The following is a 27876-nucleotide window of genomic DNA, read 5'->3' as shown; positions in this document are numbered from 1 at the left end:
AGGGCTCTATAAATGCAATTTATTATTATTATTATTATTATTATTGTTATTATTATTATATTAAAAAATGGATGTAGCTTTACTTTGCCACGAGATAAGCACATATCCCAAAGGGAAGGTGAATGGCAGGTAGGCCTACATGTCGAATGCACACAACCACACCAACATCTGATCCGAAATGACGAGCAGTGACGCAGGCGTCCGTTGGGTGACGTCACCGACGCTGCGTCCATGTTTGCCCGAGCCCGAGGAGGGGGCGGGGCAGGGGGCGGGGCAGGCGGCGCGTCTTCTCATCAGCGTCACACACGTCGGACGTCGCCGAGCCGAGGACCGTCTTATTCGGGGCGGTGGGGGTGTAGACATCTCCGCTGTGGCACACACCGCGGAGGGCCGCAGCGTGCCGCCGCAGCGCCGAGAGGAGCAGCCCCCGGGAGTCCACCGCCGTCCCCGGGCAGCGCAGGTAAGAGACAACGCGAGCACCAGCGGCCGCCGCCGCCGCCGCCGCCGCGCGCTCACGCCGCAGCCGGGCGCAGCGTCTGTACGGCGGCCAGATGGGTCGCACCTCCTCATGGTGATCTCGGCTGCACCGCTGCACAGGGAAATGACGTTAGTAACGAGTCGTCCACAGCGCACGTCGCGATAAGAGCAGCACGCATTTTGACTGAGTCTGATGTGTTTCAGAAAGACCTGATTGATGCACATGTAATCACTGTAAAACACAGCGTCATATTCGAGCCCGATCGATATGGATCTATGGGGGCAGTTGATGATACCCATAATGGGGAGTAAATCATTTCCGATACTATGCGTTGGGTAATACATATATATTTATATATATGGGGTTTGATAATAATGAAATATATTATTAAATATACAGTATATATATATATTTAATAATATATTTCTAAGATTTTTTTTCAACGTAAAATGTAAACACTTTTCTGTATTTGGTCATTCCGTAAAAATAAAAGTTTTCTTATTTTCCAAATTATCGGCCGACCGATGAAACGGTGGGGATCTAATTGTGTTCCAGCGTCTCTCTGGTGTTTAAAGTCTTCACCCGCAGGGTGCATCTGCAGCTGTCACAGCGATGTAAGGGCATCAGAAGTCTGAGTCTGATATGAAATATAAAAGTTGCACAAGAATAAAGACATCCAGCTCGGCTGCTCAGTGGGTCTGCATGCCCAAACATTTTGACTGTCACACAGGTATAACTACCAGTACTTTAGCTGCTGCATTGCAATGAATGAAAAACATCACATATAAAAAAATTGAATTCATAAAAATGAACCAAAATACGTCAACCGTGCTCAGAGTGTTACTTACTGTACTTACTGTAGATGTTTTGGTTTATTATCCCAGGTAGGTAATCAAGCAGACACTCTGTGTGTGTGTGTGTGTGTGTGTGTGTGTGTGTGTGTAGAATGCCTTCCCTGTCGGAGCAGCTGCAGGAGGTGCGGAGTCGGGCTGAAGTGGGTCTGTACTCTGGGGGCAGGGTGGTGGAGGTGCGGGCCGGGGTCTTGGCTATGGCTAATCTGCCTTTACCAGCCTGCTCCAAATACCGCCACATCGCCGCAGAGACCATGGTCATGGAAAACAGCTTTGGCAGCAACAGAAAGGAGGTGAGAGAGAACAAGCGCACAAAAGACGTCCCCACCTGGAAACATCTACATAACGTCCATTCCTAAGTACTTTGACTTTTAATGGCCCATCTGCTCACATTGAGGGGGCTACGACTCGTGGATTTTGGCCAAGTAGTTTGCGCGTTGGTCTCACATATCCGAGGCTGCGGGTTGCCGGCTCGCTCAGTGCTGTAAAATCATCAACAACAACAACAAACTGAGAGAAAAGCTTTCTCCAAAATCACCTACTGTCCCTTTTATGAGTGATTTTGATAAAGATTAGTATTGTTTGTGTTTTGACGCATGAAATATTCTCATGTGAAAACATTTGGTCAAAAATAGTTGTAGTAGTCGTTAAAAGGCCATACACAGACAAGGCTATTCACCATTGACAGTGAATGTTCAAGTGTAGCCATTAAGAAGAGACGCTCATGAAGCAAGGGTCTGTTCTGGAATAAGAATAAGAATTCTCATTTTGTCAACTGTTTTGTTACTTCTGAGGAACTCTGTACAGAGTTTGATTAAGACATGCTGCTGATTAGCTGAAAAGCATATGGGGTCTGATTTGATTTGGCAGCCATAAATTGGGTTACTGGCACCTGATGAAATGCAGACTAGTTAGATTAGATGTGAAAAGATGAGATACGATCAGGAAGATACACATACACCACATTTAACACAGAATTTTAAATGTAGTGTCATATTTAAAGGGATCACTAGATATTCAGTGAAAGTGCTCGTTTTCTGGGAATTAAATGAGAAGATAAACCAGCAAAGTTATTCTTTTAGATCGGCCTTCAATTCAGACCAGTACAGAATCCCATGTCCCCTGGAGGAAACAGATGTGCAGAGGCAAACAGTTGTGATGTGAGTGGATGTGATGTAGTGAAGATTTGAATTTATGGCTACATATACTGTTCTCACTACTCCTTCAGACCCTTGCATCTATCCAGCGCTTGTCTACAGCGCTGAACATCCTGGAGAAGTATGGCTGCAACCTGACTAATCCCAACAGGCCAAAGTACTGGAGGACGGTGAAACACAACAACCCAGTGTTCAGGGCGACTGTTGATGCTATTCAGGTAACAGAAAACACCTTAAAGAGTATAGTAGAGCATTACAATTCCCTTTATAAAAACATACCACTGTAGGGATCAAAAGAAATAATAATAATAATACATACTGTACTGAGTTATTTCTTCCATGACTTCATGACTAATGATTGCATGTTTCGTTCGTCTACAGATTACCTGTATTGGGTGGGGTCTTGCTCAATATGTGACAGTTTATGATCATCAGTGTGATACTCTGTATTTTTCTGTGGTTGTAGAAAATAAAAGTAACCAAGCAGCAAAGCTCTGAGTGTGTTCACCGTTTTTGACTGATGCCTTGAAGATGTTATCTTGAGTTATATGGTAGAACACTGTTTCCACACAGTCTTAGACTCCACGTAGACTGCTGATAACCCTGTCCCATCCTGGACCTGCCCTGTATGTGTTTGTCTTTTGGAGACCTAAAAAGATTTCCTTCAGTCCTTGTCCTTCTCAATCTCCCTGTGCTCACACAGAACTTAAGTGGAACGAAGCTGGGAAGGTCTCATTTCATACTCAGCAGTATGGAAAAGTAAAAAGCTTCAGTTCATGTTATACCCTGTTTATTACCTTCCACTCCCAGGGAGGACGAGCAGTGCTCTGTCTCTATGGTTACTCCAATCAGCAGGCAGATGGGCTCAGCTTTCCCGATGATGTCACTGATCCCGATGTGGGCCGAGTTGCTGCAGTGACACTAGAAGTGATGAGTCTGAGGATGGAACTAGAAATGCTTATCAAGGTGTGTGTGTGTAATTTCTCACTGTCTTATAGCTTACACTGTATGGATTTCCTCGGGGGAAATGGATGACATGCATGCTCCTACTAATTGAACATTTGTGTTTGATCCGGCACAGTTCATGTCAGACTTTCCCCAGTTTTCTCTACAACCAAAGTAAATTTTAAAAACTAGAGTCTGACTGATAATTGACCTTTGGAGCTAATGCAGATTTGATTGAGAAGAAAAAAAAAATGCCGATATAGATATATCGATCCTTATAGGTTGGTTGTAGGTTGTTGGTCCAATAGTAGAGGAGATGTCAGGTGTTGCTCTGTGTGACGCGAGCTAAATTTGATATCAAATGTAAATGACGATTTTTTTCTCTGTCGCCCTGGCCTGGTACATGTATATGCATTTACAATACAAACATAATGCACTGATATTAACCTGTCATTTTGATTGATCCCAGGAGGCTCACCCCCACCCTGAGTTTTATGAGAGAATCATCCCTACACTGAGACACAAGGTAGAGTCCAGAAAATGTTTTACTGATACCTATACATTTTTGTATTTGTTATTGGACACGAAGAATTAAATTGTCATGACAAACATTTTTGACGCATTACAAGGAATATTTTTCATTCAATGTCATTCTTTTAAAGGTTGTCTGTCTCTTTATGTTTTTTGTTGTTGTATAGGAAAAATTCTTCAGGCGTAATTGCTACAGTGTCCACTATGTGAAATGCCTCAGTGCCAGTTTTGTCAGAATGGGGCAATGTTTATTGGACTAGGATATGGTTAAAATAGTTTGGGGCATCTTATGATCATTTGGGCCAATGTTCAGGTTGGTTTCCCACGGCAAATAGATTCAACAAGCCTTGATTCTGTGGCAGCTTGTGCATCAATGGGCAACTGGGAGCAACTACACTGATATCACACTACGAGGTCACTATATCAGAAGCATAGGGCATAGCAGAGAAACTGTGAAAGCCATGAAAAGTGTCATTAAGTAAAATGTAATATTATTATTATTACATATTACTATTACTAACATGTCCTTCTTCTTCTGTGATGACCTAGATTAATAGGCAATTATTTACCACGTATTGGCTCCCTTTTACCAATTTTACGATAAAAAAAAACGTACAGCTTAAATACATTACTACCACATACATTGTTTAAATACAGTTAGCCCCTGTTATTGAGTATTGAATTAAAACTGAGCCCTTTATTATCCTGCTGTTGTTATCACCCTTGTACTGTGGTGAGGACAAGATGGTCTGATGAAGCCATCGTGGTTGTTGAAATGCTGTCTGGTAGTATTACATTGGATTGAAATCAACCGTCTTTTATGTTGAAGTCCACGATGACCTCTCTTCTCTCCTCTCAGGATGTGGGCCTCAACACTGATGCTGTGGTCTTCCACCCTTCTGCCCCCTCATGCCACTCCCATGGTCAGACCAAGTCTCTCGCCTTCCCCCTTCACCACCGCTCCTCCAGGGAGAGCAGCCACAGCCAAAGTCTCAGGTCCATTCAGGTCTTCGCCACCTCCTCAAACAAACACCCAGGTGAGGAGAGAAAGTGCAGTTTTAATGTGCTGAGTGTGTGTCAGTGTGTGTGTGTGTGTGTGTGTGTGTGTGTGTGTAAAACCTGCATTGCAGCAGTGAACTGGTGTTTCCCTGCGGTGCACTAAAGTTATTTTCTCCACTGCACCAGTAACATAATGACATGGTGCATCCCAGTGGGAGCAGAGAAGAAGATGACGCAATTCCAATCCAGTGGCTCCCATTTTTCCAATGATGTTTTGGTCACTTTATTTGGCGAAATAACACAAACCTCCCTTCAAATCACACAAACCCATTCATTCATTTCCACGTTTATTAAAGGTTTATTCATGTAGCACAACATAACATACAGTATTATATTGCAGACAAAAAAGTTTTAGTCAGAGTACGGCATTAATGCCAGACAGACAGAATAAAGACGAGTGTGTGATTCCCACCAGCTCTGAAATCATGACGGTTGAGTCTTTGCTCTACTGCGGTGAGTTTCTGTGCAGCCGCCTGAAGGCAGCAGATGTCTACTCAATCTGCAGCCTTTAACAGAACGGATGATGTCACCGTCAAGCCACAATTAGACAGGTCTGCAACTCACTGAAAACTGTTCACACAGTCTTATGAAAAGTCTTCGGTCACTTAGAACTCTCTCTGCTAATACCTAAACCCTCCTGACTGTTGTGGTAGTCCGTTCTCCTACCTCTTTGCCTCCATCCAAAATACCAGGGGACTGTTCAGTTTAATGGTAAATGGACTGTTTTTCTCTCGCACTTTTCTAGTCTTATTAAACACCCAAGGTCCATTCGCCCATTCACGTACATTCATACATTTTCAACATCGCCAGGGGCAATTGAGGGTTAAGTGTCTTGCCCAGGGACACTTGCCGTGGATCGAACCATCGACCTTCCGGCTAGTGGATGGCCCTCTCTATGTCCTGAGCCTTAGAGCTAAGATTTGATCGTGGTGTTTCCAAAAAGGGTATTCTTTTTATTTCTACTGTCATCATACCAGGATCATATTTAGCCTACGTCACAATATGAAGAAGACACAACATTATTTTTACCACATTGCCAGCAGTGGGATGCAGGTAAATCTATAGACCGTATTAAAATTCAAAACTAATCTACAAGAATTACAACAGAAATGTGGCAGCATCAAACATTCCTTGACTCATCAAATGCTGTCTCCTGCTGTGGAATGCAACACCAATGTTACCTCTTTTTTCTTATATTTCTATTTCCTTTACTTCCACTGGAGTTAATAATAATAATAATAATCAATTGCATTTATAGAGCACTTTTCATTGCTAAAAGCAATCTCAAAGTGCTAAAGCAGCTAGCCCCATCTCATCAGCGAGGCTCTGTAGTGTCCAGTCTGCCCTGAAGTAGTGCTGCTCAGAGAGGATGCATTCAGCGTTCCTATGCAGTATGGAAAAAATATGGAATTTGATTTGAGTAATTTCCAGATCGGGAAAAATATTTGTGTTGAAGTCTAAACAGAAGTGAATTCAAATATTTTAGAATGCTAATGATCCATCTCAATCTCTGTAGTCTAGTGAATCATTTTCCCAGAGTCAGTGATAAACGTCGCCATAGCGGCACACTCTCTGTACCCGCAGCTGTCACTGGTATCTACAGAGCTGTTCACATATGACTATGAGCGGCAGAAGGATAAGTAGTTCCTATCAACTGGACATTATTTAGATTGTCCTGGTGATAGCTAGTTCATTTCTACTGTGTCCCCTGAGAATCACTCCTAAAACAGGTAACGTCGGAATTGGAAGTATCGATATTTCAATATCAATCTGTACATGCACATCTCAGTCAACTCTCTGGAGAAACCGTGACTCTGTGTATGTGCAAGTGCAGCATAATAACAGACGCAGTCAGAATTTAAAATGTTAACAGTTGGATTTTAAAATGATTTATTTACATAATAATATTTACATATATAATAATTTTATATAAAATAGCCTAAATATTAATTTATATAATCATATTAATGAAATAAACATCTAGCTATTTGTACTGTGATGTCAAATATGGTCCGATAAATTTTGGAAAGTGGTCTTTTCTGCCTCTTTTTCCTGCTTATGTGGGTTTTTTTAGTTTTTATTTCACCCTTCACTACCTATCAAATAAAAGGATTAAAGTCACACAAATATTGTCTTCAGAAAACTCAATTTTACAGGTGCTGATACACTGATGTATTTTGACACTGAAATTGTATCTATCATTTGTACACCATATATTTAAGTTTTTGAAGATTGTACTTGTACCATATGTGGTACTGTGCAAAATACAGTTCATTTTGCAGTGAAGTGTTGCAGATTGTACTAGAAAATAAAGTGACGGTGTTTTGTTTTGTTTTGTTTTATACTCTGTTTCAGAGAACTGCACGATCTGTGGAATATTCCGAATCTCTGCCCACTGCCTAACCTGCCTCCAGGGCCTCTGCTCGGAATGTGATCGTCTGTACCACTCCTATCCTGATAGGGCCAACCACCGTCGAACAGCTGTCACATCATCATCATCATCATCATCATCATCATCCTCCAAAAACAGGAGCAGGTCAGGATCAGTAGTTCTTGCAATATGAACTACAATGTGTGTCAGAACTGAGGAGTAACTCTCTTTGCTGGTCTGGTTTGGTTATTGTTGTTGCGGTTTCCCTTTGGATGAGATGCATTTCATTTTCAGATTAAATTAATATGAAATCATGCTATTGCTGGTTTACATGGCTGGCTAATAGAACCTAACCGTCACTCTTCCGCCGTTTCAGTTCTTCCACATGGAGTTGCCTTCACTGCACTAAAGTCAACTCCATCCAGGATGTGCTGTGTGAGGAGTGTGAGCGCCCTCGCTTGGAATCCATCAGCTCTAAAGCAGATGAATCTCAGCCTGCCACCATCACTGGTCAGTGTTGTCTCTTGCTGTAGGAATCCCATCTTCTTTATTCTACCAGTCTCTTGTTTCCACCTTCCTAACATTCAAAATGAGGTTAAAATCATATAAATCTGTGGCATCTACCTTTCACTGTCTGCTTCTGCTGTCACAGACTTTAAACAATTCATTATGTATCCATTTCAATTTCAATTGTGAAAGTAATATTTGATTATATTATGTGTGATGATATATGTTTCATTCAACGGAAGTATGGCCTCAAACATCAGAATCAAATTGGGTGGATGTCAGACGCTGTAGGGGGGTCTGGAGGCATGCTTACCCAGAATCTTTTTTCAAATTTAAATCTATTGATCTGGTGAACTTTGATAGCAATTTAAGAGGCTAGATCTATGAAGAACCTTATGCTCTTGTAAACAATCATGTGCTGTAATAAAGAATTTGATCATAAACACATAGGTTCTGTGGATATGAATACAACCTGTTGTATGGACACCGGTGACACCTGTGTTGTATGGACACTGGTGACCCCCACCCACATACAATTACAAAAAAGGGGGGAAAGTAGCTTATTTTTAAAATATCATTAAATGTACAATGAACAGAAATAGCGAACTTGAGTCCTGCCGGAATTTTGAGTAAAAGTAGCAATCTGTATGAAATTATGAACAGATTATTTCCTCAGGATATTGTGCAGTGTTGAATTTGGACATGTGTAATGTTCAGTATTTTTATACATTTGGAATAAATAGCTGATCAGTGCTCTGGAGCTGGGACCTGTCAACGTAAGAGACGTTGTCCACACAACAGTGGCGCGTTCAAAACCAAACTTCGATTAAACGGGTAAACAGCTGTTTGGGCAGCAGCGCGGCGTCAGTCGCCGCAGCTCAATACTGCAGGTCATGTTTTCAGTTTCAAAACAAAAACTGCAACAGTCTGGCCAGTGTGTGGGAGACACTGAGGCCCTTAGGCCCCTTTTGACCCAGGCCAAGTGTCACAACTGTGTTTCATTAACATTACATCTAAATAAAGAAGAAAAAAGGCTATTGTTGATTTTAAGTGTGTATGTGTGTGTGTGTGTGCGTGCGTGCGTGTGTTTGTGTGTAAATGTTTCCCTTTCAGAGTGGCAGTGTAAGAGCTGTACAATGGTGAATGCGGCCAGCAGTATTCTGTGTGAGGTGTGTGATAGACCTCGTTTGGCCACACGACCTCCAATTACCCCAACACACCCACCCATCACCCCCCCAAGACCACCAGCACCAGTACTCGGCATGCCCGGTGACCCTGACAGCCAGGTCAGTTAACTGTGTGTGTGTGTGTGTGTGTGTGTGTGTGTGTGTGTGTGTGTGTGTGTGTGTGTGTGTGTGTGTGTGTGTGTGTGAAATGGTTATTTTTGCATAGTATGTCACCTTTAAGTTTTCTTCTGCTCCTTGTCTGAATCACAGTGGGTATTTTCAGGCAGTATTCCACACTTTTGTGGCGTTTTCTTTGGGGGGAATTAACCATTTAAATGACAGTACTCGACTCAGCACAAACAACTGTTCCACCAAAACAAGTCCTCCTCAACACTACTAAGAGGGGTTTCCTGTACTGCATCATGGCCAGACATTTGTGACTGTTTAAGGAAAACAAGCCAGTATTCAGTTGTTGCAGAATGATGATGTGAGACTACTCTGTTCTCATCATTAGTTGAAAACTTCAGTAAAATCAGTTTGTCCAATACTTAACGATCGGATTTGGTGTCTTGGCAGTGCGTGAATGTGACAGAAGAAGCGCTTTGATAAATACAGTCCATTTACTGTATGTTGAGGGCAAATTACCACTTGGTAGGCTGAAATGATGATGTTGAACATTATACCTGCTTCTCATTAGCATGTCAACATTGTCATTATTTGTGTCAGGATTTCGTCAGCACAGGACTCAGAGTTTAGGACACAGTACACAAACACAAACAAGATTTTTTACAATGATAGTAGTGCGTCTACAAGTAAAGTGAACGTAGTGACTGACTGATGACAAACCCAAGCTTAACAAACCAATGTACAAAGGAACTAGAGTGCAGGGGAAAATCCATGTGTCTGGATAATGGGGGCAAACAAAACAAACGTACCTGTTAGCAGGTGATCTTGAAGCAGAGGGACAAGGCAAAGTTAGGGGCAAAGAGCGAGCTTGCAGAAAAAAAATTCAAAGTCAGAAAACAACGACAGCGTCAGGGGAGTTGGCTGAAGCTACACTGCCACAAATTAAGGCGACATTCCGGCGAGTAAGTTATAATAATAATAATAAATTTCATTCATAGCGCACTGGTCTCACCGGAGCTTGAATACTGAAGCAGGTGAGTAGGTGATTGTACGACGGCGTATTAGGGGCCATTGTAGGAGGGAAAAAATTACGGAGCCGGGGGAGGGGGTTAATATTAAAAATAGGGTTTTTTGTTTTTCAAAGAAACTATCGCTTCAGGATCACCACAGACGCTGCTGCTGCTGCCGCGGCCATACTGTCAAGGGAGAAAGCAGAGTGGGCACATGGAAACACACACACACACACAGCGAATAGTGAACCAGAAACGAAGGCCGGAGATATACTCGCTTTTTAGCCGTGCCTTTTTGCGTAGACAACCAGATGCATAAGCGTTCACATACTTGCTGTGTACTACTCATGTTGCTGGAATATTCCACCGGAGGGAACACCACAGAATTCAGACCGTATAGAACTCTTGGTTTTGCAATGTTAAAATAAAAAAAACAAAGAAACATCTGGAGGAGGTTAGCCTGTGGTCATTTCTGGGACCACGTCAGAGAAAGTGAGCTCGCCTAGTGCATCTTGCGGCTGCGTAGCATTCATTTTCTGAGGATCTGCACAACCGACGGACCAAACAACCACGATGCGTACGTGTCGTTATAGCAACTATATCTCTGGCCTAAGCCTAGAGTCCCGCTGTAGCAACCTCTACTGACCAGGAGCTGTAAACTAAGGCAAAAAAGGTTTATTTAACAAATAAAAAGCAAGAAAACATTTCTCGTAACATTTTGAGTGGAGCATAATAGTGTGTCTAACATTTAATATTCTTTATAATATTGATTACCCTAGATGGCAGCAGTACACTCCCCCTTTGGGCATCCTTATTTCTAAGTGGATTTATTTGAATAATGTTTAAAATTTGAAAAAAAATTATACAAATTAAAGATAGATGTAATACGCAGATCACATGTAGTGCATACACTGGACAGACATACACGGACAACAAAAGAAAGTCATAATATCTTGTTTGGGGATGATGAAATCTTATTTCTTCTTATACAAGAAAAATGATCCTTCTCAAATACCTTTTTGTATTAGATTTGGTTCATATCCAGTCTTTTCTTTTCTGCTGTAACTAATTTAATTGGCTTAACACACTCGCCCATTGGCGTCTATCAGTGGCACCGCCTGTGGCTCTCGCCTGGCAGGCCAGCAGGGAGGAAGTGTTTGTCTTGAGAATGGCTGTGAAAGAAAGAGTGTTGGGCTATCTCTAGCCAAGTCCGAGAGGTCACAGGCCATCTCTCACTCTCTCACATGGTCTCCCGCTCTCTCTCTCTCTCTCTGCAGTGGGTGTGTCAGTTCTGTACCTATCTGAACTACTCTCCTGCCACCGTGTGTGACATGTGTGACCTGGCCCGCCCAGAGCCCCCACCCCTGCCCGTGAAGCTCCGACCGCCCTCTCCCGTCAGACGGGTCCCTGCCCTGGCGATCAAGCCCAAAGAGCCCGCCCCTGAAGACCTTGACTCGTGGAGGCAGAGGCTGATGAAGGAAGAGGGGCTCAAGCTGATTCAACTGATCAGAGCAAGTTCACCCTCATCATCGACCTCACTATCCTGTGAGCTAGACTTCATTGGGTGTATTTATTCTAGTGTGTCTGTCGTCTGTGTCTGCATCAGGATGGGGAGAAGAAAGGAGTGAGTCCAGAAGAGGTGTACACAAGCATGAGGGTAGCTGGGGACAGCAGCATCCTGCCCTGCAAGTGGTTGAAGACAGAGCTTCCTCTGCTGTTAGACCAGATCAGGATGCTGGTAGCAACATCCCCCCTTCAGCCTGACAAGACTGAAACAGAGCCCACAGTCAGTATGCTTGCCTCAGAACAAATCCAATTCTGTAAAATCCTGACACGTCACGCCTTTGTGTTCCTCTGACAGTGACTGTCAGCGGAGTTTTCTCGTAGTGATTAACTGTCCCCTAACACAGAACAGGTCAAGTGAAGCTCCTGCTGAGGATGCTGGGAAAGAGGAGTGCCCTGCGGAAACAGAAAGTGTGGTGCAGCTGTCCAGAGCAGAGGCCAAGCAAGCTTGGCTGACAGCAGGGGGAGACACTGAGAGAGCTGCCAGACAGGCTCTGAGAGACAGAGTCACCAAGGTGACAGCATGTCTCAATGAAATGTTCAGAGATACACAATCATATTCCGTTAGTCTGCTTTCTTAGACACCTTTCTTCACCTTACCTGCTCAGGTAAAGGAGCTGTGTGCACGGGGCTTCAGGGATGAGGCTCGCTGCCACGAAGTTTTGAGACAAAGTGGTGGTGAGGTGAGAGGGGCCCTGGCCCTGCTGCAGCGACCCCTGCTGGAGCCCTTCCACAACCGCATTTGGAGTGAGAAGGCCGAGCCACCTGTAGACATCCATCACCCTGACAAACATGTGAGAGTCCAGTCTTCAGGCATTTTGGTTCTCTCTTCAGTCTGGTTATGATATGTTGATAAAAACACAAACCACATTACACAGGGTACAGCATTTATTCACAACATAAAAACACACTAATGACACTATGAACTTTACTACATACATACTGTACAACAACTGTTGATTCTCTACTGAATCCACATTATCTCAGATACACATTGGTGGTAGTTACAGATTTGGAGCCCTATTTGTTACCTTACAGCAGCTAAAAATCCTGCCTCCTAATGAAACCACCCTTGAATCCACTAGATCCTGATTGTTAATTTGGAGCACATTTGACACACTCATAAATATACGTCCAGATATCAGATATATGTAACATCCATACATTTTTTTCCCTGCGAAATCCAGGATGCTATCTCACAATGTTGAAGAAAGTGATCAAATATTCCTGGATCAATTCCTTCTCCCTCCTTTGGAAATCTGTTTGGTAGCTTTTGTGCAATCTCGCTGACAAAAAAATAAATAAACCATCTTACAGGGGCGAAAACATAACCGCCTTTGATGACAAAAGTCCTGTTTTCTGTTTTAGAATGTGCGTCAGTCTTAAACTTTGATAGTAAAAGGAACACCATATAATTGCTGATAATGCATGGGACAAGTCTCCTCTAAAGGACCATACAATCTTTATATTTTTACATGTAAAATTTGTATTATTTTATATTCATCTTTCACCAAGCAACAATTCAATCAATTCAATTCAGTTCTCGTCTTTGTAATTCCTTTCTTCTTTTCCAGCGGGTATGTCGGAGGCTACTAGCGGTGTATGATCTTCCCAGCTGGGGTCGCTGTGAGCTAGCGCTGTCGCTGCTTTTGGAGCACAGCGCCCCCTACGTACTGGAGGATGTAGTGCAGGCTGTACGAGAGTCCCACGACAGGGAGTTCATCAAGAGGGTGCTGGCTAAAGAGTGTCCCATCTGCCTCTCTGTCTTCCCCCACAGCAAGGTACTCAAGCATGAAGTGTTTCCATGCCTTCTGCAGCACTGAGGCAGACCTTCAGTCATTTCTCACTCTCTCGCCCTCTCTCTTTCACTCTCAGATGCAGTCTCTGACATCGTGCCAGTGTTCGGTTTGCTGCGGTTGTTTCCAGCAGCACTTCACCATCGCTGTGAGGGACAAACACATCAGGGACATGGTGTGTCCAGTCTGCTGGGAGCCCAACATCAACGACCCGGAGCACCTCAACAGCTACTTCTCCACCCTGGACATTCAGGTAGGGAAGCAGATGAAGCAAGGAAGGAATGAGGAAGGTCACAACCATATCCAACAGTTGGTTCCCAGTCCCGCCAGAAGGTGGCATTGAAAAATTCATTGTGTCCCTGTGAGGTAGGGGGAGTTGGAGGTTTGTTGACATTGTGACTACTCACCCTCTCAGTAACCACACTGTGTTAAGTGGCATACATGCACATGTCAGTCAAAGTGAACCAACGCTGCCGCCATTTGACTAAAAGTCCCTAAAAGTATTTTCAATTTTTTCCCACAAAAACGTCAACACTCGTTCAAAGACATTGTGGCATTATTCATCACAGTCATCTCCTCTCTGCTGTAGTCTGTAGACATTTTCCCGTCACTCAACAGATGTCACATGATTCGTTGCCCTCGCTGGTTGTAGGTATCTCCAATCGCGTCCGGAAGCATTTTGCTCTGCGTCCGTTGTTAACACCTCTTGGTAATCGAAAATGAACCGAGGTTTTGGGTTAGGTTTCACAAATCACGTTTAGTTTCATCCACAATCTCTTTTACAGGAATGAGGTATGTGTATAAGGAAAGTGACATTAAATTACTTCTGCTTGGCATTATATGTAAAATATTAAATAATATATATATATATATATATATATATATATATATATATATATATATATATATATATATATATATATATATATATATATTTATTTTTTTTAAATTAAAATTAATTTGACTTTTCAGGGGGGGCTGTGGCTCCCGCTGGAGGGGCGGGTCACCCCCCCCAATTCAATTCAGTAGCGATGTTTCTAAGCAAAAAAGATAAAGCCAACACGATCAGTTATCAGTGCCCTTCAGAGGGTGAAGATAGTTCACATTCATGTGAATAATAATCTATCACATTCATTAACCTCTGTCAGTTAGCTCTGTCTGGTTGAATATGACTCTGTTGGATTTTGTGGGTTTAACACCTACACTTCCTCTTTTGTTTGTCTATTATTTCCTTCAAACCTCTGACTGATCAGGGCTTCAAGCACTGAATCAGGACACTAAATGATATGATAAATATAAAGGTAGATGTTCACAGCAATAGGTTACTTTTCTTAGAGTAACATAGAGTACATATTTGCAGGAAACTAGATTTCGAATTGTGTTTCCTCCTAAATCTAATGTTGCACTGTATACTGATACCAGTGATCACAGTCACCTGTCATTCTTAAAGTACTGATACTAGGTAAATGGGGAAGTGTACTGTTTAAAATGTAGGGCTCTTTCCTATGTTGTTGTGGAAGAAACACAAAATATTCTATCTAAGGATAAGCGGTATAGATGTTGGATGGGTGGATTGTGTGTGATTTTGAGATTCTGACTTTCGGGATGTATTATTGTTTTACTTGCTTCAGCTACGAGAGTGTCTAGAGCCAGAGGTCTATGAGCTGTTCCATAAGAAGCTGACAGAGCAGGCTCTAATCAAGGACCCCAAGTTCCTCTGGTGCTGTCATGTGAGTACACAGCGGGTCACTTGACTCAACTTTTACAATCTCTTAAAGACTGCCGCTTCACTGTTTTCTTGATGTATATCTGCTGCAATCATTTTACAACCAACTGTTCAAAGATCAGGGTGAATGTGACTTTTACTGTAAAGTGGTTTGGGTTGTCAATAAGACTAGAAGACTGCTATGTACAGTTCATGTAGCGTAACTCAATACATACTTTATTAATCACCACGGCCTCTCATCAATATTCACCTTCAGGCAACAAAAACAGCAGGTGCAGACGCCCACACAGTCCGTGCCCACAACTTTGCACTTGTTGTTGCACTTGCACAACTAAAGCACATTTGTCACAGTCAGTGTCATTTCATCTGTGCGCGATCAGTTCTGAAAGCAGGCTTGGAAATGTTAACATCACACAAATAATGATATTCATATTCATGCTTTATATTTAAGTTGATATTTTATTCACAATTGAATGTAGGTAAGTGACCCAGTATATTGTCAGTGGATCATAACCTTTTCTCTCCTCCCCTCAGTGTTCATATGGGTTCATCTACGATGGAGACCAGCTGAAGGTCACCTGTTTCCAGTGTCTCAACAGTTTCTGTGCTCAGTGTAAAAAGCCTGTAAGTATTCTGTGTCTCTCTGTGTGAAGACCTTGAACTCTGATAGGTTCTGATGGAGCCCACACTTAATTCAAATTCATCAGTTTTGTCCCATAAATATGATCAAACTTTGTTCTATAAAGCAAATATCTAGAATAGAAAAATAAAGTCACCATGACATTTCTTTTAATAATAGAAATAATAGAAATAATAAAATGTGAATTGATATGGATTAATATGGATCCGACTAAGGTGACATATGAATTGACAGACAGACAAAACACAGAGAGAGAAGTGGACACGGACAATGACCACATTCCACAGTTAGGGTTAGCATCTGCACCCGTCTGTACAGTAGAGTGTACCAGGAATGGTACAGAGTTTTATTTGTACATGTTGAGAGTGCCATTCTTCCAGATCTCTTCTTCTTCAGATACATTCAGTCAGGATTTTCACTCAGCTGGCAGTTTATTTGATCCTCCTAGCAACAACCAGTATGACACTCTTCTACGCCAAGTCCCAACCATCCCCTTATGAAACCACGTTTAAAGGTGACATATTATGCTCATATTCAGGTTCATACTTCTAATTTGGGTTACCACTTGAAAGGTTTACATGCTTCAATGTTCAGAAAGGCATCGGTGTCCTCAATCTGCCCATTCCTGCAGCTCCTCTCTATTAAAAGCCTGGATTTCTTTCAGCCCCTCCTCCCGATAAACCCCAGTCTGCTCTGATTGGCCAGCTGGCCCAGTCTGTTGTGATTGGTCAACTTTTCAAAAGAAAGTGTAGGAAGTGTCACACCCCTTCTTTTTTCACACTTTGTGGGCTGGCAGGCTCCGCAGATACACACATTTATATGCACAAACACTGAAAATGTGATTTTTGCATAACATGTCGCCTTTAAAGTTGCTTGTTCTGGATTTTTATTTGGATCTGCATCAAATTGCACACACTTATAGACATCAGTTGCCTAAATAAGACGGATTTCATCAAGATCCATGAATTATTCCTTGGCAAAATCAGTGAAAATGTCAAAAGAACGTGCTATCTTGCAATGTTAAAGAAAGTAATATATGTTTTTAAAAAGTCCTGGATCCTCCCCTTAGTCTGGATCAGTGCAAATGATTGAATCGTTTCTTCCTTGGCCCATGTCCCATCCTTCCACCATTTTTGCATATCTGATTCAGAGTTTTTTATTTATTTATACCCTCCGTTGCCGAGGTAGTAAACCCTCCCTTCAGGTTCTGATTTTAAGCTTTTAAACGGGTGTCATTTTGGAGAATGTAATTAGTCGATCTATTGAACATTATAGTTTTTGCAGAGAGGCGTTTCTGTCATTTAGCCTTCCCTCATTGATAATGAAATAATAGACATCTAAATAGCTAATGATTTATTTTTGTATACAGACTCACACAGCTGAATGATTAATGTTAATGTGACTAGTCGTTCCCCCACAGAGCGTTTTGTGCGTGTTGAAAACACAGCCAGGACTCAGAGTGTCGCATAATCCTCAGATTAGTTAAATTGAATGCGCCACATGTCAGTGTGTTGAGCGCACAGAGACAGACGACTTATGTCTGTGTGTCCACTCAACTCATTACTGACTAATTTGTTCTCGGGGCTTAGCTCTCTCCACCGTGCTGGACACAACGCCTGTGTGCCCATCAAGCTGAACTCAACTTTTAACAAATTTCATTCACATTTCAAAACAAAGCCATGTTATAATGAACATCACCCTGCATTACACTGTAAACACACACACACACTTAAAATGTTGTCCCTTTAGTTCCCTTCAGTTCCTTGTAGCCCTTTTAAAGCACTGACGTTGGTTTGCCAGTGGAACACACAGTTTGTGTTTCTTCTCCGTAGTGGGAGTCTCAGCACGCAGGTCTGTCCTGTGAACAGTACCAGTCCTGGAAGAGAGAGAATGATCCAGAGTATCAGAAGCAGGGCCTGGCCGGGTACCTCAGAGACAACGGCATCAGTGAGCGCTCACACGCACACACACACACACGCACGCTCGCACGCACACACACACACACACACAGCATTATCTCCTGGCAGCAGTAGTCGAACGGGTAGGGTGTGGCAACAGGGTTTTCTCCTCCACGCTTATTTTAATTGTTTCATTATTATTTTATTTTATTGCAGTTTTTTTCCATTTGCTAACAAGCATCGGTCAACACTGGAGCCAAGTCTTTGAGAAAGTCTAATTGTTATAAATATTGTTTGCATGCTACAGAATTTTTCAGGTAAAGTGACTGAGAAGTGAGCACAAGAAAGCACAAAAAAAGGCCAGTTCAGGTTTTACTGATACCACAGTGACAAACATTGAATGCTACTATTAAAGGGGCAGTAAGCGATTTTGAAGAAAGCTTACCTCTTTGTTTTTGTTGTTTTGATCTATGTAAAAATGCCATCCTCACCAGATTTTTTCAGCGTGGTGCCCAAGATCTCTAACTATTTAAACAACAGTTCCAACTACACAAGCATAATTCATGATACGAGCAAGTAACTGGTATCTTAAGCACAGCCAGGGATATTTGAATATGGATATTGCTATAATGGCACGTCCCAACCATCCTAACCATCCTATTTAATGGAGAAATCCGTCTCTCTGTCTGTACTAAGAAAAATATCCAAGTCCTTCTGGTGCTGCAGCATTCCTTCAGTTTGACCTTCTCCAGGAGTCACAGGGCTGAATCACATTAACTCAGTGAATACATGGTTTACATATGCCGTCTGCATACTTGCATATTGGATGAAGATCATTTTCTGTAAAGTCCTGACCCTCTCTCAATCTCTCCATGCTCCAGCCTGCCCCAACTGCCGCTTTCAGTATGCGCTGTCCAAAGGAGGCTGTATGCATTTCTGCTGCTCACAGTGTCGCTACCAGTTCTGCAGTGGCTGCAACAACCCTTTCCACACTGTAAGTCTCACACATGCTAACCTCCTCATCATGGGGTAATTATCATAATAGGAATTGAGACAGTACATTTATATTACTGCTCAGTTTTGTGTAATACCTTTTTTTCTGTTGAATTTAGATTTGATGTTTGACATAAAAACCTACATGACATTAAAACAGCCTAAGCAGAGATTCAGTCCCTCTGCTCTGCCCCTGTGTTGCACTTTCAGTCCAGTCTGTTGTTGAAGCGGCTGCCTCGGTTTGCTTTGAAGCTGTTACGTTTGACACAGGCTGTGGATGTGTAATGTGAAAAAAATTGTTGATTCTCTGAAGATATTACTATCAGATAATCAATGGTCCAACACTACTACACTCAACAATTGTCCAATAACCCAGCTCAGCCAGCTGTGGGTCCAAGCATTTTTTTTTTTACAATTGAAAGTTTCTATGGTAGGGTTAAGTCTCACAAAAAGCACAAATAACCTTTGTTTGGTTTGACTTTATTTGACAAGGTGGATCTATATTAACGTGTGATATGAAATTAAATGTGTGGGAGGCATCATTATACAAATAATGATATAATAATATAACTTTAGGAAGAAATGCTTCAAACACATTTGGTGTTGTGTCATCTTTTTTTTGTATTTTATTTTGGTTTTTCAAATTGTGTACAAACCACTTAGCCACACAATAACAATACAAAAACCCTACAATTTTGTGCATAAGACATCGCAAAACTAAATTTGCAGGCATTAAAATTCTAAAATTGATTAATGGTTTTAAACAAAAATTGTGAATGCATCTCAAGGTTACTTTGCATTGACGTGTCATCTTTTCTCCTGACTTCACATCAGACCTGTGCAGTGGACGAGTGCAGTGTGTCAGGACTGCACGCCCATCACCCCAGAGACTGCCTCTTCTATCTGAGAGACTGGGAACCTTCCCGACTGCAGGCTTTACTCCAGGCGTGTACACACACACACACACACACACACAAAAAAGGCTTCAAATTATTTCCCTCTTGAATTAATAAATAAATGGGGGATGGGGTCAATACTACCCCTGATTCATTATAAACTAAAACTAGTCTGCTCGTGGGAAAACTATGGCAGCCGACATTAGACAAATCCCAACAGCATTTGCCAAGCACATTTCACAAGACACAACAACACAGTGTTTAGGTAGCATCTTACTATACGTCCATGGCCACTCTGGATTTACTTGGTTTTCTGACCAATCCCAAAGAAGTGGTGTCTCCACCTATTCCCTTGTGTTGTAAAATGTGATTTCAGTCCGACGGGTTTTTCACGTCGCGGCCAACGAACGAAAGTGTGTGAAACAAACTAATGTGAGTAACCAGTCTTTTTTCTTTGTGACTCACAGAATAATAAAGTACCGTTCAACACTGAACCCCCTCCTGGAACACAGACAGGTGAGCCCCTGCTCCAGACACATGTGTTCTATGTATATGCCTTTTTTATTTTTTATTTAAGTAAAATAAACATTTATTACATTTTACCTTCAAAGGGATATAATCCAAAAACATGTTTTACACCTAGTACTGTAGCTAAAACTCTGCATTAGATTCTGCCTTCAGGAAGGTTGTACTACTCCTTTTTGAGGTTTTGATTCAACTTTATGGTCATTTTTCAAACATTATAGTAGAGGCCGGTGCATATGGATTTTTGGGGGAGGATGCTGATACGAATTAAAACTTCTGATACTCATGGGCGTAATTTCCACTGGGTACAGGACATGTCCCCCCACTTTTCAAAATCCTGTTTGTGCCCCCCACACTTTCAAATTCGTTTGTTAATATTTTGTGACCGCAAGCCATCATCAACACAGAGGAGCAGGGCACAGAGAGCCTGCCTCTGTGGATGATCAGCTGTTTATTAAAAATGTATCATGGTCATAAAGAATGTCGAAATTCAACACTGCACTTTCTTGGCCCGTAAACAACAAGTGTGTGACAGACAGTGGAGAGAACATTTACATTACATTCAGGTCTCTGCTGCCCTTATACATATAAAATGTATTTGTATTAAAATTAACTTCATTTCTTTGAGGATCACAAAACATATGATAGGGGTAATTAAAGGAAAATCAGTCTTAGAAATATTAGAGAAAAATCATCTGATACATTGCATTATCCTCTGGAAATAGTCTCTTCCAGGAACTACAGCACACAATTGTTTACAAGAGCATTTAGTTCTTCATAGATAAATTGCTTACAAACTTCACCAGTTTGAAGGATTTAACTATGAAATGTACAAAATGTTCTTTCCCGAGGGAGCATGCCCCTGGTCCCCCTACAGGGTCTGACGTCCACCAGGATAATCTCAGAAAATAGAATGGGAAACACTGAACCCTACAGAGGAGTCCCTAGATGTATGTAGAAATGCAGGAAATGGGATTCAAATCAGGAAAAAAATTCTGGCGGAGGACCCGGAGGCCCCTTGTTTTGTGCCCCCCCCACTTCTTAAACCAAAGTTACACCCTCGCTGAAACAGATATAAAAAAATTGTGCTTGTCGTTATCAAACCCTTATAACAAAGAAATGTTATTGAGACTTGATATTATACAGATAACCATACATACATATACTTAAGAAGAAAAGACATAACGATGTCTAATGATTGTAGGCTTACTATGATATTTAGCAGGGTATAAATAGATAAATCAAAGATGCACAAATCTAAAATATACATTAACTGTTGGTGAGAGAGGGAGTGAGACAGCTAGAGAGAGAGACAGAAAGATGGAGGAGGAGGTGGTGTTGATGTGGATATTAATACTAAGACACATGCAACCAAACACATACTAAGATGATCATAACAAAACAAATAAAATGTATTCCCAGCCTTTAGTGAGTTTACAGTGCACTCATGGTCAAGTTCAAATTTGATATACAACAATCAAAAATGAGTCCATTCATTTGCATTTCAGCAAGCAGACATTGTTTTTTACATTACATTCATCTTGCTGATGCTTTGGTCCAAAGCGACGTGCAATCATCAGGGCAGGTAGCATTAAGGGCATTGCCTAAGGGCCCACACTGGGATGACCTGAAATTCGAACCCCGAACTTCTGTACCAAAGTCAGCGGTGTAACCCACCAAGCTCTACTGTAATTAATAATGGCCTAATTTACCTGAATGTCGCCTCTGATGATCGTTATCAGTCTCGGACGTGTGTGCAGTGTCCTCAGAGGCTGAGAATCTCTGATAACATTATATATATAGCACCTTATAGACACTCACTGAAATGACTCTAGCCTGCTGCAACTGCAACTGATAAATACAGCACGTGTTTGAGGCAGAATGCATCACATCTGCACCTGGGAAACAGTCACAAAAGCCAAAGTAAACCTACAGTTTCAATTGTATAATAGGCAGTAGCTGTACCTTACAGCAGTACACAAATAAACACTGGTGGTTTTAAACATTTGTGTTTGTCCTGAGTTAGTCAGTATTGAATGACTGGTCATCAATAGGAGATTGATAGATTTCCGTTACTTCTCCTTTCCTTTACACTTAGATCACAGATGTCATCAAAATAGCAGGGGAGCATTTATCTCATGGTACCACAGCTTAGTTTCATTCGATAAGAGACTGTTTCATATAAACCTCCTCAACCTTCTACTCACTCTCTCCACTGAACAGAGGGATATGGGCGTTTTTTTGCAATCGCTACTTAGCCAGTGTTGGCATGAGCATTAGCAGATTACTTCATTCCTTCACTCAACTTCTGTCTCCAGCGGCGGGAGGCCACACCAATGTTAACTCTTGTTTGGCTTCTAATTCTATCACTTGTACCTTGAAGTTAGCCTGCTAACCAGAAACCACCTTCAGTGGCAGAGACACCTTTAAACCCAAGAAACAAGTATACTCACTACTATACCTCGAAAATCTTCATATCTCGATTAAGTCTAATTTGAATCCCAACCCCGGGGCACAAATACTGAAGTAAGACCAAGTCTCTGGGAAAATGATTATTGCTACTTTACAATGGACGCTAAAAATTGCGATTTCGGACTGATTGTAAGGTGGATTTTATTCTGAGGTTGTCGGACACCTATGGCCGTTGGTGCCTGTTTGTTGTTCTAAATGAATGTGCCAGTATTGAACTGCAGGTAAAGACAGCAACAGCTGAGAGTCTAGCTCTAGTTGAGTCTCGAGCTTTGTGCAACCACCAAGAACCATGCAAATGTAATTTTAAATGGGTAGTAAACTCGTGTGTTACTTTTTTTTGACCCCTTCTGCTCTTTGTCTGTCTTTGTCTGCCTTCCCTTTGTGTTTTCAGGTCTGTGTGGAGTCATAGAGCAGAAGGATGAGGGAGGGCAGCAGCCGGACTCAGCTTGTGGCGCTCAGACCCAGAATGGACATGCGGGACTCTGCGAGTATGTTTATATTTCCAATCAAGGCAGCATGTTACCTGTGCAGCAGTTTGTATGTGCCCTACGTCCCCGAGTCACTGGGATTACCCAAGGTTCACTTAGGGCAGCTGTGGCTCGGGCCGTAGAGAGAGGTCGTCCACAATCCGGAAGGTTGGTGGTCCGATCCCCGCCCCTTGAGCAAGACACTTAGCCTCTGGCGGCGACTCTGGCAGTGTATGAATGTGGTAAATACAACAAATCCTCCAATTCATACGACGAACTGTCATATGGGGTAAAAACCACCATATTGCCTGTTTCCTAAAATAGCGCCTCTGCTGACAGGAGGTACCCCACAAATCCTTTCGCCTCAGAGCATCGTGGGCCTTTATTTTATTTTACCGCTAGAGGACTTTGGCCTTTAAAGGGATAGAAGTGGGGTTGTATGAGTTACTTATACATATTTAATATGTAACCTTATGGAGATGGTGATCAGCGATGTCATTTTACAGAGTTTGGAGGAGAAGTGCATGTAGCGTGAGTCTGAGTCCCACTTTTGCAGTGGGGACCACCGAAAAACTTATTTTTCGCCACATTTTTAAATGCTTACCGGAAAAAAAAATCTTGCATCACATCTGCACCTGGGAAACAGTCACAAAAGCCAAAGAGACCACGAATAAAGCTATTTTTCTCAAATAATCCTGTCTCAACTAAAAGTTCTCTTTAGCCAACAAAACACGAATTTTCCGTTAACAGATAACATCACAACATCTCGTGGCGACCCACTTTCTCCGTTACATCATCAGTCTGTAGTATTTATCGTCGGTACCGGCAGGAAGCTTCCATGTTCTGCTGTGTGCACATTCTAACATGGTGCTTGTTCTGTTATCCAGGAAGCATTACCGGGAGTACTTGGTCAGCCTGATCAACAGCCACTCTATCGACCCTGCCCCGCTCTACAGCTCCAACGAGCTGCTGCTCGCCTGCAAGAGGTACAAGGTGGACGACACCCGCAGGGACGGAGAGGACGGCTTCACCTACTACAGCAGCCTGCTCGAGGTGTGTGTGATTGATTGGCTGAAATGACTTAGGCTACATGCACACTAAGACCTTTCTTAGTTTTAAAGGAATCATTTACTCCTGGGAAGATGACGCGGAGCTACATTACCACAGTAAACCGAGAAAAAAAGGCTGTGGTACTCCCTTTAGCCCAAAAGTAGAAAATACTTCAATGCTCAGATCGACCGGGCTAGTTGCCTTCAGAGGCGATTCCCATGCCTCTGCCATTGGAAGGGCTTGACCGGAGCTTCAGGTTTGCTAGCACATTTGAACAATGTGTCCATGTATAGGCTAAAAAAAACATTCTTAGGCAACTTTCTTGTTAAAATGCAACGTTTTAGTTGCATTGGTGTGGAATTTGATTATTCCCCAATGCGTGGAATCAAAGAGTAAACGTCAATGCGGGAGGGAGTTATTGGTTTCCACCAAAGGAAGGCAGCAGGTTAAGGCTGCAAATAATCCTAAATTCTAAAAAAGCTTAGAGTCTGTATTAACAATACACTGCTAACACAACATTTAAATTGGATGAAGAGGACCTGGGCCTTTTTTCTGCCAAACCCCCAGAATTTAAAAAACGTTACCCCTACACTTTTGGTTGCAAATGAATGGGGAGAACTGGGTGCAGGCAACATAAAGGCAATAATACCTTGTTCATCTTATTATACTATCCATATTGTTATTAGACAAAGATGGTTGAAAATTCCTGAAATTCCCATTTAAAACATTGTGTTTTGCCACATTAACGCCTGGCGTCCACATTACTCTCAAGCCCCTAAAAAACAAGAGTTTTGTAAATGCTGCTAACCCCATTTTATATTGAACACACAGAGGCTTCCTGATTGGATCTTATTATTCAGGACTTATCCTTGCCTGACGTGTCAGGCTCCTATCATGTGAACCTTTTCCGGACGACAACAAATGGCATCATTCTCGACTACCAATCATTTCAAATTAGAGGTCCAAACACTTAAAGAAATGAACTAAATGTACTAACAAAACCTTAGTTACTTAAAACCACACACGCATCACAGAATTGCTGTTATTGTCAGTTTACGAACTGTCAAAACAAAACTTTGTGTCTTATCTAATAAAGATAGTAGCCTTGTCTCCTCTGTCGGGCTGTGCTAGTCCCAGGTTGGGTCTCAGGTCCTAGAGTTCAGGTGACCCCATGAAGATCTCTATGTCAAATTCAACCATGTGTTATTGATTCTATTTTGAAGCAGTTATAAATTGATTACAAATTGTGCAAAGAAAAAGGTCTCATGTGTTCAGTCATATGCTCCTGTTCCTACATTGTTGTATTCCTCTAACCAGATGTGGACCTCATGAACTTTCTATGTTCACAATCACACTGTATGCACTCAATATGTTGCATTTCATTTGATCTATAATATTTTATTCCTCTGTGGTCTCTCTGCAGAAAATGATGGATGAAGTACCACTTGGCGATAAGGTGCCACGCAAAAAATGACGGCCTCATTTCCTGTGATAAATGTCAACCTTTCCACTTGAGATCCAGCAACCAGATACAAAAGGACTGTCTCTGTAAATGTCAGCTCTTGTTCTTATGGTGACAGGATAGTGTCATCTCTAAGATAAAGACAACCTTTCCTCTGGGCATTGTTTTGTGTGCCATGCTCTAAATACTGGCTTACATTTGAATTTGTTCAAGAGAGCAGAACATCATATGGACCAACAATACTGTTGGATTTAGCTGAGACGTTTCATCAGCCACATTAAAAGCCCAGGAGAAAAAAGTGATTGAAACAAATGATTGAAACAAATGGTTGACGTCACCCACTGGTTTGTGAACGGCTGTTTTGAAGCCAGCGCCATCTTGATTTTAGTTTATATATTCTGACCAGAAATAACCATTTTTGGAGGAGTGGGTGTGGCCTGACTAAGAGCTAGAGGACACTGCACGTCCACGTACACCTGCGACCTGCACCCACTGAACGGTACAAGCTGTCAATATCATGGTATCCATGCATACTCAAAATGGACCGTATTTACCAAATAAACACCATGCTTTATTGAAGAGGACTTCAAACTCCTCAGGAAAATGTTCGCTGACGTTATAAATGAAGTGAGGAGTTAAGTCATTTTCCCGTAGACTTCTATAGAAACGTACATCTTCTTGCAGCCAGTGGAGTCGCACGCTGCTGGTCATTCGAGTCCGAGGCCATGGTTCTCTTCCCGGAAAACGGTGGATTGCTCTCTTCGGGTTGGGGGGTGACTTGCTGCCCCAGGTGAAAGAGTTTAAGTATCTTGGGGTCTTGTTCATGAGTGAAGGGAAATTGAGCGGGAGATCGACAAGTGGACTGTGGCTACGGCCGCAGTCATGCGGGCGTTGTACCGGTCCGTTGTGGTGCAGAAGGAGCTGAGCCGCAAGGCAAAGCTTTCGAGTTGTGACCGAAAGAATGAGATCACGAAATACATGCGGCTGAAAATGAGCTCCCTCCATAGAGTGGCTTCCTCCGTAGAGTGGCCGGGCTCAGCCTTAAAGATAAGGTGAGGAATTTGGACATTCGGAGGGAACCGCGGCTCCTTTGCGTTGAAAGGGGTCAGTTGAGGTGGTTCGAGCATCTGGTCAGGATGCCTCCTGGGCGCCTCCCTGCGGAGGGGGTTACTGGGCATGTCCAACTGAGATGAGGACTAGAGGTAGACTACATATCCCAACTGGCCTGGGAACACCTTGGGGCCGCCCAGGGTGAGCTGGAAAGCATGGCCGGGGAGAGGGATGTCTGGAACACCCTGCTTCGCCAGCTGCCCCCCGCGACCCCATCCCAGATAAGCAGAAGAAGATGGATGGATGGAGTATACGTCAATTTTTATATACAGTCCATGAATGAAATTAGATGGGTGCCCAATCCTTTGCATGTGCCACAATTACTGGTGATTGTTTTTCTCTTTTTTATTTATTTAATGGAATTTAAACTAAGTATTCTTTTTTCTTCTTATTCGTTTTAATTATTTTTCCCATCAAAAATCAACAAAATGATTTTTTTTCACACAACTCTAGTTGTTATTTGGCTGTGTGATTCCACTGACGTCAAGAGAACAACATTTCCAGCTCCTTGTGACATGTCACTTTATTGTTGACAGTACCTTTGTCCCTGGCACGATCTTGCAGACATGCACAGCGGTGTGACCGATCGGATTGTCTGATCGGGACCTGAAGTGCAGCACAGGTTGCCATGGTGATCTACCCCACTTTAGAGTCAACCAGCTTCTTGATATAGAAAAGTCTGAGGTAAACCCAAAGATAACTGGATAAGCCACTGATCTCACTCCATTAAACTCTGAGTTTACCGCACGTCCCTCCAAGTTGTGTTTAACTGTTTGCGTGAAAACTAAAATACTATGATTGTGTCATTTTATACCGGACATGTGAATATCGTAACAGAATCGGTTTACAGATACGATGATTTGTCTAGCATAAAGCATTGGGTTCTGTGAAAGTGATGTGGCGGTTTGCCCAACCTGATCAATGTGAACAGGTTTGAAACTTGTTGATGACGTGTTCCTCTGAATAAACTTTTTTGTGTGGGAGACCTGATGGATACAAGTCACAAGTGTAAGTCCCAGTCAGAGTGCATGCTGTGTTCTGTACCATGACAAAATAAATGTTAACAGTTGACCTGAA

General features: G+C 42.3%; 1 protein-coding gene and 1 long non-coding RNA gene across 2 annotated transcripts; one reads left to right on the top strand and one right to left on the bottom strand.

Annotated features, from left to right (window-relative positions):
- Positions 1-310: 310 nt before the first annotated feature.
- LOC118311474 (E3 ubiquitin-protein ligase RNF31) lies at positions 311-27876 on the top strand. The gene is made up of 24 exons (XM_035635385.2): positions 311-460; positions 1424-1622; positions 2558-2704; positions 3297-3452; positions 3901-3957; positions 4822-4999; positions 7377-7557; positions 7769-7902; positions 9013-9185; positions 11479-11712; positions 11808-11987; positions 12112-12279; positions 12373-12558; positions 13339-13545; positions 13640-13813; positions 15192-15290; positions 15821-15910; positions 17759-17873; positions 18706-18818; positions 19652-19762; positions 20181-20229; positions 23102-23198; positions 24065-24230; positions 25651-27876. Exons 2-24 carry the CDS (start codon positions 1425-1427, stop codon positions 25699-25701), a joined length of 3264 nt encoding a protein of 1087 aa, XP_035491278.2. The 5' UTR covers positions 311-460; position 1424; the 3' UTR covers positions 25702-27876.
- LOC118311475 lies at positions 17265-18697 on the bottom strand. The gene is made up of 2 exons (XR_004793993.2): positions 18270-18697; positions 17265-17802 (listed from the first exon to the last, which is right to left on the bottom strand). It is a non-coding gene; the product is annotated as an uncharacterized LOC118311475 (long non-coding RNA).

The sequence above is a fragment of the Scophthalmus maximus genome, chromosome 5 (genome assembly GCF_022379125.1).
Source record: "Scophthalmus maximus strain ysfricsl-2021 chromosome 5, ASM2237912v1, whole genome shotgun sequence".
NCBI lineage: Eukaryota > Metazoa > Chordata > Actinopteri > Pleuronectiformes > Scophthalmidae > Scophthalmus > Scophthalmus maximus.
This window is presented reverse-complemented; position numbering and strand designations above follow the sequence as displayed.

Excerpts from the sequence above, each read along its gene's own strand:
- LOC118311474 (XM_035635385.2), top strand. The coding sequence starts at position 1,425 with ATGCCTTCCCTGTCGGAGCAGCTGCAGGAGGTGCGGAGTCGGGCTGAA. Across the intron at positions 2,705-3,296 it reads CGACTGTTGATGCTATTCAG|GGAGGACGAGCAGTGCTCTG; the intron begins GTAACAGAAAAC and ends TTCCACTCCCAG. Across the intron at positions 15,911-17,758 it reads GTGCTCAGTGTAAAAAGCCT|TGGGAGTCTCAGCACGCAGG; the intron begins GTAAGTATTCTG and ends TCTTCTCCGTAG.